Source organism: Gorilla gorilla, chromosome 14, assembly GCF_029281585.2.
Source record: "Gorilla gorilla gorilla isolate KB3781 chromosome 14, NHGRI_mGorGor1-v2.1_pri, whole genome shotgun sequence".
Classification (NCBI taxonomy): domain Eukaryota; kingdom Metazoa; phylum Chordata; class Mammalia; order Primates; family Hominidae; genus Gorilla; species Gorilla gorilla.
In genome coordinates, this window is record NC_073238.2 from 47485020 (window position 1) to 47503058 (window position 18039).

At 39.9% G+C, this 18039-nt stretch overlaps 1 protein-coding gene across 7 annotated transcripts in view; it reads right to left on the reverse strand.

Annotated features, from left to right (window-relative positions):
* Positions 1 to 18039, reverse strand: part of STARD13 (StAR related lipid transfer domain containing 13) — a 572996-nt gene that overhangs the window by 63506 nt on the left and 491451 nt on the right. For all 7 annotated transcript variants that reach the window (XM_055360572.2, XM_063697258.1, XM_055360571.2 and 4 more), the window contains one exon: positions 1382 to 1453. In XM_055360572.2, the coding sequence (XP_055216547.1) occupies positions 1382 to 1453 (72 nt within the window). The remainder of the gene's footprint in view (positions 1 to 1381; positions 1454 to 18039) is intronic.

Genomic DNA, 18039 nt, shown 5'->3' on the forward strand with positions numbered 1-18039 from the left:
TGATAAATCTAAGGGTATCTAAATCTTAGCGTGAGTTGGAAACAGACATAATTCCCCTTCTGGTGAAAAAAAATCATGTGAGTGACTTACAGATGGTTCCAGAGTGAAGCTGTCTTGCTCGGCTAGTGAGGGAGGGAGGGAGACACTTGTGATTTTTTTTCATGGAAGGCTGCCTCTTGCCAGCTGTGCTCCTTCCTAGGGTCTGGTTTGAGGCTCCTCTCTCCTCCTGGGCTCTGGCACTCTCTTCCTTGGCCTGTCCCTTTGGGCTCATGGTAGTGACAGCTGTGCCACTACAAGCCCCGGGCTCTTGCACTGTGCACCGTTCCTCGTGGCCACCCCCTGTCCTGCCTGCACCTTTGCAATGAGCACTGTTAGAAACAAATCCTCTGTAAATGGCCTTGAGCCTGCCACCTGCTCATTGTTGGGGTCCTGACTAGTTCACTACTAGATAAGGACAATCCGAGAAGAAGTTAAAAGCTTTGGTTATAACTTTAGATATAAGGGACATGAGTATGTCTATTAACTGTCAATTAAAGAATCAATGAAAAGGCTGGGCGGTGGCTCACGCCTGTAATCTCAGCACTTAGGGAGGCCGAGGTGGGAAAATCACTTGAGGTCAGGAGTTCGAGACCAGCCTGACCCACGTGGTGAAACCCTGTCTCTACTAAAAATACAAAAATTGGCCAGGTGTGGTGGTGCCCGCCTGTAATCTCAACTACTTGGGAGGCTGAGGCAGGAAATTGCTTGAACCCAGGAGGCGGAGGTTGCAGTGAGTGGAGATTGTACCACTGCACTCCAGCCTGGGTGGCAGAGCCAGACTATCTCAAAAAAAAAAAAAAAAGAAAACAAAAAAAATCAATGAAAGGAAGTATAATGCTAGCAATAAGACACCTTACCTAAAACTCGGAAGAATAACATCTGATTCATGTTATATCTTGACATTTTTCATATAAAGTAAACAGAATTAAACAGAAATTTCAGGATAATTAATTTTGTGACTTCTAGGAAGTTTTTTAACAGTGAGTTCATTGTGATTTCAAGAAAAGTGAGAGTAGTAAAGGAAAAACAAGGAGAAAAAGAAGGAAGTGCAGAAAAGCTGCTGATGGCAGAATGCTGGAAGGAAAACGTCGAGTTGGGGTTTGTGGTAAAGAGATAGGAATTAGTAGTGGGAAGCAGGAAGTAAAGTGGGCCTGGGAAGTGATATTCATTTCTAAATTGGTATCAGGATAACCCCTGGGCATAGCAAAAAGGCTGAGGGAAAAAGAAAGCGAAGCAAAATGGGTGAGAAAAAAAAATCTGGAAGTCAAAACACACCACAGGATACGTGTGGTTCATTTTGGATTTATTCTCTGTGTAAGAGCGAAGGGAAGGGCTGACGTACCCTCATATAACTGAGCGTATTGCGGGAACCCGGCAGCACGGAGCCAGTCACATGCTTCTTTCGCCTCAATCTCTGAAAAACACAAGAGAGATAAAATTGTGAGTCCCACAGCCGCACCCTAGTACTCTGCCTTCTTAATCATGGAGACACTGGTGAGCTTTGTGCAAGTTATTACAAAGCAAAATTGTTCCAGGTAAGTCTGCATAAGTAGGCTTACCCAGGAGTGGGTGGAAAACGAGCGGGTAATACAAAGGTCCTTGTTATGTGTCTACTAAGATAATCTTCAATGTAGATCCATAAGTATGTGGATAATAACAAAACCACAGATAATAGAAGACAAAGGCTGAATTTCAGGCAGGGAAAAATGTCTTATTTATACACCGGGGAACCAGGACGCTAGGGGAAAAGGGGACATTCTTCTTTACAATTCTTTTTTTTTTTAATGGAATTTTTTTTTAAGTTCCAAAGATTAGGCTAAAAATATTTATTCAACATTCCTTCATTCTTTCATTCTTGGGATAACTTTAAGAAAGACTACAACTAGATTGCCTATGAAAATGTATTTTCTCATGAAAAAAAGCTAAAATCCAGTGTATTACTGTTTTAAAAATTTCACTAATAGCCTTAATTCCCCATGCATTATAACAAAATGTTCATTAATCAAGCACATTGGAATGATTTCAAGCTGTAGAGTGTGGCATAGAAGAGGAAAGTTGATTATTTGGAATTGAGACTTGAGTTTGATGAGCCTGCCAGAACCTCTGAGGGCCAAGCCCAAGAGGTTGATATGTCCCTTGGGTGACCATTTTTGGTGTGGATGCACCAACAGCCCACCGGACCACCTGCCTGGGGAAGCTGTGGAGTGAGATAGGAGGAGTCTACAGTATGTGAACCAGGTCACTTTTTGACCTTGTGAATCCTGGATCATTTCCCAACCACAACTCTGTTAGACAAATATGAATCCAAGGGGAAAGAAGTTCATCTGTTGAAAGTCCAGTTTCTCCAAACAAAATTAAACAGCCTATTATCACAAGTCTTTACCAAGGCCCTTTCCTCCACTGTTAGGATGGGTCCCTGTCAGGTCATTGTATTTCCATTTACTATGATGCTAATTTTTCCCCATAGCCAAAGCTGGAGTGTACAGGGCGTTCTTGGGATCACTGCACAGAAATGATCTACACTAACATCACCCTGGGCCTGCGATTGTACCTCAACATTGAAAGCTCAGTGTCTGTGCAGTAAGATGTTTGATGTGCCAGAGCTATTTGGTATATGTTAGGAAAATAGACCAAAGGCCAGATCTTACTCAGGCATCACCAGGAAGAGCAAAACCCTACCACCTAGTTCCACAGATCTGGTTAAATCTAGATTGAACTTTGTCATTAAATCCGAGGAAACAGAGCCTGTGGCGGCTCCTGCCCCGGAACGCCTGCCTCTTCTGACATCCCCTAATCTACTGTTACTCCAGGGACTGATGATTTCAAAAGCTTGAGATTTGTCTCTTGTGTGAGCGTTTTCCACTGAAGTGTGACCAGCATGTTCCTACCATGTACCCATTCCTGCCATGGACACATGGTTCAGAAACATCCAGGGAACCAAGCTGGAAAGAAAAGCTGTTGAAAGCATTTCTATCAGAAAAGGAGTCTCTGAGATCCACAACTGCTGTTCAAAACACAGCTTAACTGAATTGTGCTGCATGGGCTAACTTGGGCTTTCCTCTGGGAAGGTACAAAAGGCAATTATTGCATTGCTCAAAAGTTCTATTTAGTACCCAGTTGAGAGTCTGTATTTGAAGGTTTCTACTTTGATAACCACACAAGTATTTCAGAGGAAATAGGAAAACATACATTCTATCTGTAACGTGTGGAAAATGTGGTGAGTTGCTACTGAGTCATGGATAAAGTGCTGCCTAATAGATTTTCAAGCTCAGATTTGCTTCCCGCTCCCATATAATACAGTGGATAGTAACGAGAAAACACCTAATTTCTTGACATGCTCTAAACCTAATTATGAGTCAGCAAGTCTTGGAGAGAAGCACAGAATATTATATTTTCTCTTGGCATTACATGAATCCCAAGCCTTTTTCTGTTTTATCATTACCTTTACTACAATGAAAATGTAGTGTTCAGCAAGACAGTCCCAGAGAGCCAGGCCATGAAGAACAAATGGGGAAGACCCACAAGACAGGGTCTCTGCAGCCTAGAAAGCTCAAAGACAGAGAGTGGGAAGTGGCCTATGAAAGAGTTCGCACCCCTCCAGCCCAGGGAATGTGGTGAGCTCAGATCCTGAAGATGAAAAGGATAACATGGTGGAGAAGAAGTGGGCAGCCAGGAATCCTTCTAGAAAACTCCCTTTGGAACATCACGTGTTTTCACTAATTTGTGGGATCTAAAAATTAAAATAATTGAACTCATGGACATAGAGATTAGAAGGATGGTTACCAGAGGCTGAGAAGGGTAGTGGGGGCTGGAGGAGAGGTGGGGATCATTAATGGGTACAAAAAAAATTAGAAAGAATGAATAAGACCTACTATTTGATAGCACAACAGGGTAACTACAGTCAATAATAACTTACTTGTACATTTTTAAATAACTAAAAGAGTATAATTGGATTGTTTGTAACACAAAGAATAAATGCCCAAGGGGATGAATACCCTGTTCTCCATGATGTAATGAGTTCATATTGCCATGATGTAATGAGTTCATACCTGTATCAAAATATCTCATGTACCCCATAAATATATACATACGCTTACTATGTCCCCACAAAAATGAAAAATTTAAAAATTTTGAAAACAACACTCCTTTTGGAACTTAAAATTCTGGTTGGACAGTGGAATGGGGCTGAAGCTAGCCAGGGAAATTTTATTTAAAAGGCTCCTCAGATAATAGCTGCATTTCATTTTTTATGACAGCAACATGGATAATGAACTGAAATCCTATTCAGATACATACATGAATAACCAAATTTTAACCAGAATCCAGATAAATCAATCATTCAAATAAGATGATTTTTTTTGTTTGTTTTAATGGGCAGGCACTTAAACTTTTAGACCTCAGGCTTAAATGACAACAAAACTGCAATGAGTAAATATCATAAATTAGAAGCAGCCCTGTCTTAGCCATGGCAGGTGACTCCTCGTGTAGCATCATTTCCTATACCCAACTTGCCATTCTATTTGCCCAAATGTCTCTCAAACACACACCCTCATTTCATATTCCCCCACCCTAGCTGCAGTCCCAACATCTTGATACCTCAATTTAAGGACAAAGCCAACTCTCATTTACCAGCTAGTGACAAAACAAACAAAATAATCTGGCATAATTAACCCCTATCAAATCTGAGTTTGCCTATCCAATTGAGGGGGGAAGGGTAAAAAAGTCTTACAATTTTTATTAAGTCTTCATGGCCCCTAATAATAACAATCAGCCAAATGCTAACGCTTTTCCCCAGGCCCTTCCACTGGCCAAAATGACTGGAGAACTAAAAAGGAATCATTATTGCCAGTGCCATCATTTCACAAAGATCTACCTAATGAGATTTAAATGACATTTGAGGAGAAAAGTGTGAAAAACTCTTATTTATTGTGCTCTTGCTAGCCAGCATAATATTATGTAAAAGCATTAAGAGCTATTAAAATCACATTCTGACAGTTTTATTTGTTCTCCATTTGCTACCCTTACCTGCCCCTGTAGCAGCTCCAGGGCTGCAAGGCAAAGCATCAGCTCACTGCAACTGTCTCATGGAAAACCTGAGTGTGGAGTGAAACCAGAGAGTGGCCCTGGACAGAAGGGCCCACCAATCTCTACGGAGGTTACTGTGCTGCTTTGCTGGTGAAAATCCAATCCATTCAGCTTGGTATTATGAAAGGATTTCAATGGAATTTTTGTACCTATTCTATGTAATAATTATTTCGTTTTACTCTCTGGCAGGTATCTATTTTTGTCTGTCCAACATCCTTCCCTACGTCTTCTGATAACGGAACCTCTTTCTGCAAGGAGCCTCTTCTACATGGTTTATGTAGGGCTGACGCCTCTTGCCTCCAAGCACACTCCCTAGCCCTATCACCACCACCCACATAAGGTGACCTGATTCTTAAGAGCACCCCATCCCTGTTAGTCTAAGGAGACCAATAGTCATTTGGGGGCTGAAATCAACGGGTTGAAAAGGGAGATATCCAGTGTTTCCACTGGTAGCCTGGTCTAGCAAACCTTTTCACTGTTTTACTCAGTAAGTTCAGTGGTTGGTGTGGTGCTACCCGTGCTCTTCAGCCATATATCTGCGATTCCACTTAAGGCAAAGTCACTGGCTTTGCCTCAGTTGCCTTACACATGCTTTGAGCATGATGTGACCACTATCCTCAGACAGACCCAGCAGAGGGAAGCTCTTGCTAGCACCTGGGGAGGCACCCACTACCATGGGCATGAGAACAAAGGCACCGTGGAAACAAACCATGGCCGATGTGGGTTTTCACAACATATTATCATGTTTCTTAATTATACATGCCCAGTGTTGAAAACTTCCTAATAGAGAAAGTCACAATGAATGAAAAAAGTCAACTCTTGCCCCATTATGAACACCTAACTTTATATATGTTATCTGTCAAAACAGTACTATGCTAATGTCTTTGGTTGACTGCTTTTTTCACTTAAGAATACATTGCGAATATTTTCTCATATAATGATCTTATTTGTAAAAAAATGGGAAATTTACTTTGTTTTGAGAATGATGCTTATTTTATAAAGATTGGATTTTTGAATACTGCCAATTGCATTTCCCTGTAGGAAGATTATAACATCAAGGTAGCCAAGAGAAAAGAGTTCAATAGGACCTCACCAGTGTAGACTGACGGTGGAGAAGGCTGGAAGTCTATGGGAGTTAAAAGAGATTTACAAGCTGTTTCTTTAATGTAGTCGCTTAGCTACAGACAGTCTGTGGACAAGGCTCTGTAGGACCTCAGACAAGTCAGGAAACATAGTGAGCACAGCAAATTTGCTGCCCAGGTTTGCAGGCCTCATCTCACATTACAACCTCATTGTATTTTTAAGCTGGTGTGTCTAGTGTGCTTCTAGCGTGCTTGGGAACAGTGTGTTCTCTTGGCTAAGCATTTTAAGTATGTACATTTTGTTTTACGTTTTTCTCAGCATAGCAAATACTTTTTCAATAGCTCACTGAAAGGTATTGGGTATCCTTTCTAAATGACCAAAAATTCAAATGAGGGCCAAATTAAAATTTATTATTATCAGAAATGTAGCTGGCTAGAAAGAATCTGTTCTATTGTGGAAAGTTTATGAAATCATTACATACGAGCACATGTATTTATGTTGTTCCTACAAATCTCCTTGAATTTCTATGGACAAACTGGCTCCAATTTAAATAGGTCTTCTTTTTTAAATGTTCGTTAAAAGTACTTAAGAGAAGTAAGGAAAAGAAAGAGTGTGATCGTCATGGGATTTAAGAAAAAGTAGGCTTGAGTAGAGTGTTTTGTCTTTTCCTTTAAACTGGCCTATTTGGTGGGCACCCTGTTTCTAAAAGACTACGGGTACCAGCATAGCAGGATGACTCAGCCACCACAAGATGCCTGCAGTGGATGCAATTATCACTATTAAAGTATATCAAAGGTGTTAACATTTCAACGGGCTTGTGGTTGCTGGCTTAGGATAATTTATATGGCTAAGGTAGCTTCATTAGTAACTTTACTACTTCAGGAGAATGACTCCTTTGTCTTCAGACAGAATTTCTCTAGTGAAGTCCCTATTTATTGAAGGTGTATTTCTTTGGCCATACATTAAGCCAGTTTTGTTAAAATCAATGCCAGGGTATCCATCCCATCTATATATGGATACCAATGATGCAATCATTAATATTACATAGAACCATACGCTACCACCATAATCCTGCCAGGAGGACTTTATAACCTTAGTCACAGATACAGGAAGGAATGTCAGATTTTTAGTAGTAACAGACTTTGATTTACATCCCATGGTATGGCATCAGGATATATCTTTTTGCACTTTTAAAATTATATGTTAAGTTATTTTGATATGTAAAAGACCTTAATTGTACACCAAATATATTTTTTTCCTAATATTCCTAACATTTTCTTTCCATGATTTTCTAAGTTACTAAGAGGAACTAAAATACAGGTTATTTGGAATGAATTTGAGATTATTAATCACTGAATATTCAAAATAGTGGATCAACTTATAAACACCCACTTTATCTATCCATAATTTGAGGCAATCTTTTCCTTGATGTGCAATAAAATATCGGACTGTCAGCAAGTATACAACAATAGGAAGAGGAAACCTGGAAGACCCGTATAGAGTGATCACGCCTACCTGTACTCAGTCAAGACAGAGACTGTCAGCTCTGTTTATGTGGACTTCTTTCCCAAACGCAAGAATGAGAGATGTGTTGAGACATAAAATTCCTTCACCAATTCTACACATAAGCCTTGTCTCCTAGGCCTTGAAATATCTTCTGGAAGCTGGATTCATAGCAAATCTAGTCACTTAATTCCTATTAGAGTAAAAGAAGATCGAGCAAATTCTCTACCTAAGTAGAGAATAAACCTAAGCAGGTTTATTCCTCGTCACTCAAGGGTTATTTTTAATCAGTCTTTTTCAGCCTGGTTGGGGAAACCATAGATATTACAACATATGACATATACGTAAAACAAATACATGATACATATTTACTGTTAATTTTTAATTAGCCTTAAATATATAATTAACATATATATATATACTATATAGTCACACATACTTATGCATTTTTTTTCTTTGTATGCCCACAGTGACACCCTGCCCTTTCCAGCTGCCATGTGCAGTGCTCCTGCAACTAGGAGGCATACCCTTCCCACCTCACTAATGTCATGCTTGGCCATATGACCCACTTTGGCCAATTAAATGTGAACAGACGTGACCTGTGCTAGTTTCAGAAAAACATCTCAAGAGCCATCCCCTAACCCAACCAGCTTTCCTGCTCTTTTCCCTTTACCATGAGGCTAAGAGATATTCCTTCAGCCTAGGTATTGGAATGATGACACTGGGGACAGAGACACAGCAGACCAGCTGCTGACATGTAATATAAGCAATAAATACACTTGTTTTATGCCACTACAACTTGAGGGGCAATTTGTTCAAGTGGCATAATCTAGCATAAGCTAATGTAACACAGCTGCCAGCTATTCACTCTATAGATGAGGCATATGGAAGGCACTATGGACCTTTATCTCAAGCTGAAACTGTTGTTGCATGTCTGTTAGTGTGGTGTAGAGATGAACACAGTCTCAGTAATCATTTCTGCTCCGAATTCTGCTTCTCTGCCTAGAGTGCATGATCTATATGAATTCCAAAAAATGTTGTAAACAATCCTCACATGCATCCATGTGTGTGAATGTGTGCTCATATACACATTTGCACCACAGAAAATCAAAAGCTCCGTTGCAAGTGAATGAGGAAACTCATCAGAAATATATTTTCCATGCCTGTATTCCCAATAGTATTTAAAAAGAAAAAAAGTTTACAATCCCCAAACCCCAGTCAATCTGAGAGAAAAAGAAAGCAGAAAATAGATGCTCTCCCAGCCAAATAGTTTCTGACCAGATTGTTTTGACTCAAGTTTTCCATGAAGCAGAGTAGTTCTTTATTCTCCTCTTTCATTTGATACAGATTGTTCCAATCAGGCGCTTGTGGTATTTCTCAGGGAGGCTGCATGCATACATCCCCAGCTTTTTGAAGTTGTGGAGCCACTGCCTACCACTAAATCCCAAGAGATTCTTCAAGATGGAGTCAGTCAAGCAACTGAAATGCAAGGCAGGGAACACAGAGTTGACCAGACAATTAGATAGAGCGTCATAATTTGCAAGCATTGGCCAAAACACCTCCATGTTGAACCACCAAGCCAGTAGAGTCTTCAGTAACCCTTCTTGGGACAAGTGCATGAGATTCTGCAGATTGTCTCTCCCTCTCTAATTCAGTTTCTCCAGCTTCTGTAGGAAAGGTGGTGAACAAGAGTCCAGGTTGCTGTCTTGATATTGGCTCTCAGAGCCGAGCTCCAACTTCCACAAAATTGGCCAAATGACCAGTATCAGAAGGGCCTGTGGGTACTCACTCTGTGTCATGCTGATGATTTCTTGCCTGGGGAAGAGCAACTGCTTTGGACAAATCCCACCACCACTAGGAAGTCAGATTTCTTAGCTTTTGACAGGTACTCTTCCATCCTACATTGCCTTAAGATTTTTCTTTTTTAAATGTTAAAAAAAAAAATGCGTGTTTTTAGGGATGCAAACTCCTCCTGTATCTTTTCAGACATTTCTGAATGTCTATGCTTGTAAGAAGTTATCTGCTGTTTGATTTGCTGAACTCTTTTTTAGCTCTTGGTACTCCAATTACCCAAGAAGATTTCATGATAGCAGGGGAAAACCTTGCCATGTAGGCGAAAGAAGGAGCACAGATTCTGTTAGGATAAAGTCACTCCAATACTTCTGCAGGCGCTTTTCAATTCCTTTGCTCCTTTTGGGGTTGACATGGCAAGATAGATACAGCTTGGCTGAAGCTTCTGACTCCCTCTGCAAGGCTTTCTGCATGTAACTTCTCAGCAACTGTCATATCTGGATCAATCAAAACTAGTTCTTGCTTAATTTAATTCCAGGAAAAGATTTCCACAGCTCAAGTATAATCCTATTATCTGAGTATACATGAAAACTTGATATTGTATGTATTTTCTTAAAAAATTCCTTGGCACTGGCTCAGAGTGTAAATAAAATATTTACTAGGATTTTTCAACGTGTCTTTGCCAGTTTTCTGGAACCCTTTCTACTTGTCTGCTGAACGTAGGCAACGGCATTGGCGGTGTGAATGATTTTCTAAACATGCATCACTCATTCCAGGAATAAAGATTACATTCAAGAAATGAAATTGTTACTAGGTTTACAGCTATCAATTGATTCATTTTTCCCTATGCTCTTCAAGGTCAAAGATACTGCTGAGCTTAAAAGTCTGCTCTCTAAGGGATTTTTATTTGCAGTTTGTTAATAGATATTGACAGTATATATTCCTTATAGAAGGAAATTTAAAATGAGTTCAGGTATTTGAAATAGCTTTACTTGATTTGGGATGGAAGAGATGAAGTTCTCCACTGAAGACTTAAGAAACTTAATTCCTATGCTGCAACTCCCTTTTTTCATCAGGCACAGTGATGCATCAATGACTTGTATCATGCTACAATCTAAACACACGGCATACTCAGATTAAAGTTAATTGAGGCATCCCATAAAAATGCCACAAATGTAATCCAAAAGGTTAAAAAAGTTACATCAACTATAAAAATGTTTTAAAAGTTTAATAGAAGTTTACAAATTCTGGAATATTTAAAATTGTATAGCAGATAACTTCAAATTTTAAAGAACTCTTTGGGCCTTTATAATTATCGTCACAAAATCTTAACTGAGGATCTTCACATTTGATGTTTAAAAGCAAAGTAGGAAACAGCAGAAGTACATGCTCCGTAAAGATACATCTATTTCTAAACGGAGGTCCAGGTGGCTACCTTGTCTAATATGAATAGAATTTAATTCCCTGGCTAGCTTTGAGGAATATGACAACTTTTACTAATAAAGTCAGTATGACAGTCTTGGCTAATCTGCCTGCCAAATACTCACTGAATTCAGGTATAAAAAGATCATTTTCTGTAAGAATAGATTTGAATAAGAGATAAAAGTGGCTTAAAATTCCTAAATGAAATCTGATTGTAAGAGTAGCAAAATCTAAACCTAAGATTTGAAAAACTTACACACACAGAGTCAAATCAAGGCTAATGTATTAATAGAAGGAAAAAACACAAACCAAATCAGCCATTTAAAAATGCAACCAATCCTTTCATGACTAAAGTACCAGCAAATGGGATCTATTGTAAGATTTTGGTGATGCTAGTTACACAATTCTGGCATACTGCAAGGCTGGCAAATCCGTCAAAGTCAACTCAAGGACCAGCTGAGCTAGCGATATCACTGGATTTTAGCAGCATTCATGTCAAGCCATGTGATAAACAAGAAGGCTGTCAAATGAAGGCACTATGCTTATTATTTGAAAATCAAATAAATGATTTCAATTTTCTGTTACTAAGCAAAAATATAAGCAAAAAGAAAACGAAAGTAATGGAGGAAGGGAGGAAGGAGGAAGAAAGGGAGGGAGGGAGGAAGGAAGGAAAAAAGGAAGGAAGGAAGGAAAGGAAGGGAGGAAGGAAGGAAGGAAGGAAGGTATTGCCATAATTCTACCACCTAGAGATTGATCAATATTTTATTGGCATAACATCTCTTGTTCTTTTATTATGAAGATGTGTTCATATATCTAGGCTAAGTATACTATCTATTTTACATAATCTTTAAATAAAATTGGAATCTGCTTTTGCACTCGACAATGCATTTTGAACATCTTTTTATGTCAACAGATGTCCTTCTCAAACATTCTAGGTGGCTTGAATAACATTTCTACTGACATTACTTTAAAAAGTATCTTCTTTCATCAACTCAGGCTGCCATAATCATGGGTTAAAAATAATAAATCCAGTTCTCTGGAGGCTTTCATTCTAAATAAAGAATTTCACCAGAACGTGCATCCTGGTGAACGTATTTCAGGGACTACTTCTGGGTTGACATTTCTCATGTTATTTCACATTCTGGATTAAGACATATCTCATATGGTTTTGATTTATATTCTCAGCAGACTTCAAAAAGGAAATTCCAAACGGAAGTTTATTCATGTACCAGAACTATGTTTAAATGATGCTACAGGGATATCTTAAACTAACAGGAGCCAGAAAATTCAAAACTAAGGTCCTGGACCATATTCCCACCTCTTCCTTCTTGAATGTCTTAGGTATCTGGAAAGTGGAGATTTTATGTAACAGCTGTTTCACTTGTCTTTGACCTTCTGCATATGTATTTAGACAATTTCAAAGATATATTTTACTTTATGTAATAACTTGGTATTTCCTGGTTGCTGAAGTTTCAAGGTTGTACTCAAAAAACAAAACAAACTAGACCAAATAAAGAAAATCTCCACATCTTGTTTTAATGACTAAATGAATATCTGGAGTCTATGTGACTCCCAAAATTCTTCAAATAATCAAAAGCAAAACATGATCCAAATTTGTAAAACTAGCAAATTTACCAAAAAAGCAACTCTTTAAGACAAGACTACTTTTGTACAGGGTTCATGTTATCGCTTTAAAGAGAGTTTACAATGAAGATACATTCTAATTTCATTTTGTTCTTAACCAAGGGCATATCTGTTTCTGGAATAAAGCTCAAGTTTCTACTCTTATTGAATATATATACTTAGTTTTACAGATTAACTTTTTAAAAAGAACCTGTCAATGTTTTTAGAAAATACTCCTTTATTTGAGGGCATAATTGAACTAAATGGGCACCAGAGGGGTAAATACGGCATCAAGCAGTTAGAAGTGAGTCCAAAATTCTGGATTCACCTCTCATTACCTGTGTGACCCTGGGTAGGTTAATTCTAGCATACCTCAGTTTCTTCATCTATAGAATGGGAATAAACAAGAGTACCTACCTCAGAGGGTTGCCGTAAAGATTAAATGACTGCATTTCTGTAAAGTACCTGGAGCACAGTATTTGCTACTATTACTAGGGCAGAGGTGCTTATGTTACTTTCCCATATTAGAAAATAGTGGTTCTGAAGGATGGTCTCTGCTTCTCTTCTCTCATCTGTCTTCATTTGGCATTCAGAAGTGGAAGGCATTTGTCTTCACTTATTTATTCAACAGACACCTGCTGGGTGCCCCTGTTGTGAAAGCCTGCTGGTAGGTGCTGAAGGTGAATGCAAGGCTGTGGGCAGTGGGTCCTACCCTGTAGGTCTCTAAACAAAGCAGGGATAGACAAAGACCCGTCCAGGCACTACCACAACCAAAGAAAGCAAAAGCACTGCAGAACAGTACATTATCCTCCGGGTCTCAGAGCAGGAGGGGGCATTTTGGATAAGATGATCAGGAAAAGCCTTGCAGTTGAGGTGAGATTCAGAAGAAGGCAGAAGAAGGTTAGCCACATGGTTCTGCCATAAACAACCCATCTTCTCCCCCCAGATGAATTAGGAGCTGAGATTCGTGTGAACTCACTGCCTTCTTGGAAGTAGAATCTCATGCTCCTCCCTCTGTGCCTGCAGGAGGTCCTTGGGGTCACATGGCACCCATCAAACTGCCTGGAGATTCTTCCCATGACAAGTAGCTAACATGCAATTCATTTTTTGCAATCCATAGAATGTTTCATGATACTCTTTCTGTTAAATGAAACTGTATCTCAGGAAGCCATGCTTCACACAATGCAGTGCTCTTTAACAAGATGTAATGAGAGTCATAAATGAGATGTGACACTTTGGATATGTGACATTTGGACACATTCAGAAATATGACACCTTAGGATAATGGCAGTAAGAGCCTTCTCCTAAGAGGCTGTTACTTTTAGGATATAAACACCAGGCTGGGGAAGACAGTATTGCGATTATGGTTTACAATGTGCTTACCAGTTAATAAGTAAAATATTAGCAATCACATGCCTGATATGTGGGGATCTCAAGGGCAAAGATGTATTAAAACATAACCAAACACTCCAGGACCTTGGGAAAGAAATCTGTATCAGACATGTGGGCTTCATTAAGGGAAATGCCTTCAGAAGATTATTTTTCCATGTTATGAGAAAAAATCTCAACAAGTAAGTAAATTGTGAGCAAGGGATATGGGCTTCCTGTGGACTAATGACTGGGAGAAGTTGTGGGTTAATGTGGAGTCCAAGGTCATTGATCTCAAGAGGTCATGAATCTCCCAGGTCGGCTTCCTAAGGTCATTCTCACTATGAGAAACATGCTAGGTGTATATTCAGGGATCTGCTTTGTGAGGAGGTGACAGGGAAAGTAATTCAAATACCTTTCAAATACTTAAATACATTTACATTTAAAAACAAAGGAAGTGTTGCTCTTATGCATATAATGATTACAATTAATGTTCCATGACTGCTTGAATTATACCTAGTGCCAAATGGAAAATTTAGAAATCCGTCCTTGAAACTTTTGCTTGTCTAAAATAAGGAACAGGTAAATAACGACACATAATTTTTTAAAAAATTGAGATGAAGTCTATCTTGCTCAATTTAATGCATAAACTGAGAGCTCTTTACCTGGGGTTTTTAGATATAATTGAGAGGCCTGGGAAACCCTTTGTATGCAAACATTGTTGTGTGTTTTTTGTTTTTCCTGAGGTTACACAGCTTTCATCAAATGTGTGTGTTTATTCTCCCTCTAAGGTGCTCTCCTTTAGCCCAAGAAGAAGATAACACTATGCCCCTTGGAGGCCTAAAGCGTATCAGCTTTGTCCTGCTCTGTTTCCCGTGGGCTATCAATTTTTGACTTTGGAATTTGGAGACATAGATATTCTATCTCTGTCTTTCACACACACACATACACACACACACACACACATATATTCATGCACATGGATTCTGTAAATATGTCTTAGGTAAAACTGCAAACATCCTTAAATAAATATGTGGATTTTGTATCCTCTTAAATTTTGACATTGCAGGTACACATTACCAGATTGGAAACCAGATTGCATCTTTACATCTCATGTTCTTAGCCTAGAGTCTTGTAAATGGCTATCATTTAGTATGTTGACTGAGTGGGTGAATGACTATAAGAGGAAAATATTTATAGATCTGAAGGCCAATAAACACCCAAAACATCTCTCAGATATTCAGGTTCTTCCAAACTCACAAGGCTGTTGTACATATGGGAAAATGTATCATGAAAGTCCTTTGCAAACTGTAAGCTCCATATGAAAATAAGGTAACATTATTCTTCTAGTTCTGATTCTGCCTCTGAGGGACATGGCTATTCGTGGGCAGCAATGTCTGTGTATCTCGATATTGCTACTGTTTTCTGAAGGGTGGGGCATTTGACATTGTCCTGGCACTGACTAGGATTGTTGCTTCTGCTGGCTGCAATCTTTCCCTTTCTCTCTGGATGGAATCTTTAGGAGTTCCAAGTGCACACAGTAATGAGAGATTTAGTCTTGGAAGAAGAGTAGTGAGAAAAGATTTCCCTGTTTTCCCACAAAAGAATCGGTCTCGCTTTTTAAGATCATCTTAACCTGACTGAGGCATAGTCAGTCATACCTGAGAATAACCAATCATAACCATAGAAAAAGAATATCCCAGGACTTTCAAATATTTTGATCACAATCTTTAGTCAGAAATAAACTTCATGTAGTTGTGAACATGCACACACCCACACATGTACACACATCATACACACATAGACTGAAACAAAGTTTCATAAAACAATAGTTGCGCTTTATGTATGCAAGGAGATCTGACATTTTTCTGTTCTATGCTTTCCTATTCAGAATTAATAGTCATATCCACTGACGTCATCACCCGTTTAAAACACTGACTAGATAACACTCAGCTGTATGAGATGCATCTGGTAAAATATATTAATGTAAAAATGGAACACAGTTCTATGAGTCTGACACTTGAGGGTCTTCTTAGATTCATTCTGTCTCTTCCAGTCCCCATATTCTCACTACACAACCCCAGGACCTGCTGAATTTGACTCAAATATATTTCTTAAACTCCTACCCTTCTCCCCATCTCTGTCTCCTGGACTTGGTTTAACAGAAGTGTCCAGTCTTTTGGCTTCCCTGGACCACATTGGAGTAAGAAGAATTGTCTTGGGCCACACATAAAATACGCTAACACTAACCATAGCTGATGAGCTAAAAAAAAAAAATTACAAAAAAAATCTCAAAATGTTTTAAGAAAATTTACAAATTTGTGTTGGGCCACATTCAAAGCCATCCTGGGCTGCATGCGGCCTGGGGCCGTGGGCTGGACGAGCTTGGTTTAGACTCTCATTTTGTCTAAACCAGGACTTCTGCAACAGAACCCAATAGCTCCCCTTGCTTCAGTTCTTGCCTTCCTTGAATCTCTAATGTGAAACTATGTTCATTCTCTTTCAAACTCCTTCACGTCTCCCTGTCACCTGCAGAATAAAGTACCAGCCCATCACCACGGCCCACAGTGCCTTCCTGCCTGGCCTCTGTGTGCTTCTGGGGCTCATGTGCAGTCACGTGAAGCTGCCCGGAGATCCCCAGTCCCAGGCTGCTGTTGCATATCCGACACCTGTGCTTACACTGTTTCCTCTCCATCTGTCACATTCCTCTCCCTATTTACCTCCTGACTTGCTCACATTTATCTCTATCAAGATTTAGCGAAGACATCATCTGCATCCCAGGTTAGCTTGGCTCTTCTCTGGACTTTCACACATTCATTATGGTCCTTAGATTACACTGAAATGTTCTTGTTACACATCTCTCTCCCCCATTAGACCACAGCTCTTCGAGGGCAGAGGTTGCCTTATTTACTCTTTGTACCACTAGTGCCTAGCAGAGTGCTTGGAGCTCAGCATGTGCTCAAGACATGCTGAATTAAGGAGGAGCTGAGAGTGACTTTCTTGCTCTGCATAAATCTCAAGCCAGAGTGGACTGCAGCCCATTGATTTATTCCCTGCAAAGGACTTGCACGTTGCTGCTGGTAAAAGATCTTTGGCAAAGGAAACTTCTGCCCCCTGAAAAAGCTCTCCTGCTCTCTTTTTTCTCTCCTGGTCTGATGTAAAGAGGCTGAAGGGCACATGCCAGGCTTTCATAGCTTTCTGTTCCACTCTGTTTGAGAAGTCTGATGCTACTGTTGCTGGGGCTGTGGTTGGGCTGAGTGCCAGGCCCCAGTCTTAATCAATAACAAGAAATCTCATGAAGCTTAGAGGTCTTCCAAATGTGGGTTTGGAATAGTGCTGGGAAGTCAGATTTGGTGGGGGGAGTCATCTCCAATCTGGAGGAACTTGGGAGAAGGAGGGCAGTTCCGGTGATGAACAAAGGATTAGGTCACCTTATGAGCAGGAATGAGGCCTGGTCCAGTCAGGACCACCCAAAATCTCCCTGAATATGCCCTGGAGGAAACCTAATTCCCCCAGGCTGCCCCATTCACACCTCCAAGGGAATCATCCAGCCAGTCCAAGAAGGCATTCCTGGGGAATTGGAGATGTGGGGATGCTTTTAATTGCAGTTCAGTAATGCCTCCCTTCCCCTGAAATGTAACCACATTCAGCTATGACTACGCTGGTTCTCAGGAGCAGAGGAAAAATACATGATGTAATGGGATGAGTTTTTTGGGGCACTGAACTAGTCGGGCCTGCCTATAAAGCCTTTCTCTCTACTTTAAACTTCTCCTTCCTGAAGGTGTAGCTTGTTGGACACCTCCTGCAACAAACCTTTCCTGAACCCTTCTGATAATTATAGCCACCTCCACTCTATGATCTCTGGCCATCTTGAATTCTTACTTGTCCTGTTAGATGTAACTGTGACTTCTATCTCTTTTAGAGTTACAGTGTGAGCTCAGTGAATTTGAAAACAGTAGGGACAGGTCTGTGGTGGTTGGGGTTGCCATGGCTGTTGTTAAGAATGAAGATACAAACAAGCTTGTATATGGGCACGGCTGCTGCTGCTGCTGATGATGGTTGATGGCCATTGTTGATTTTCAGAGAAAGAAAAGTGGATTCTGAAATGGATGTCTCTAGTGGATA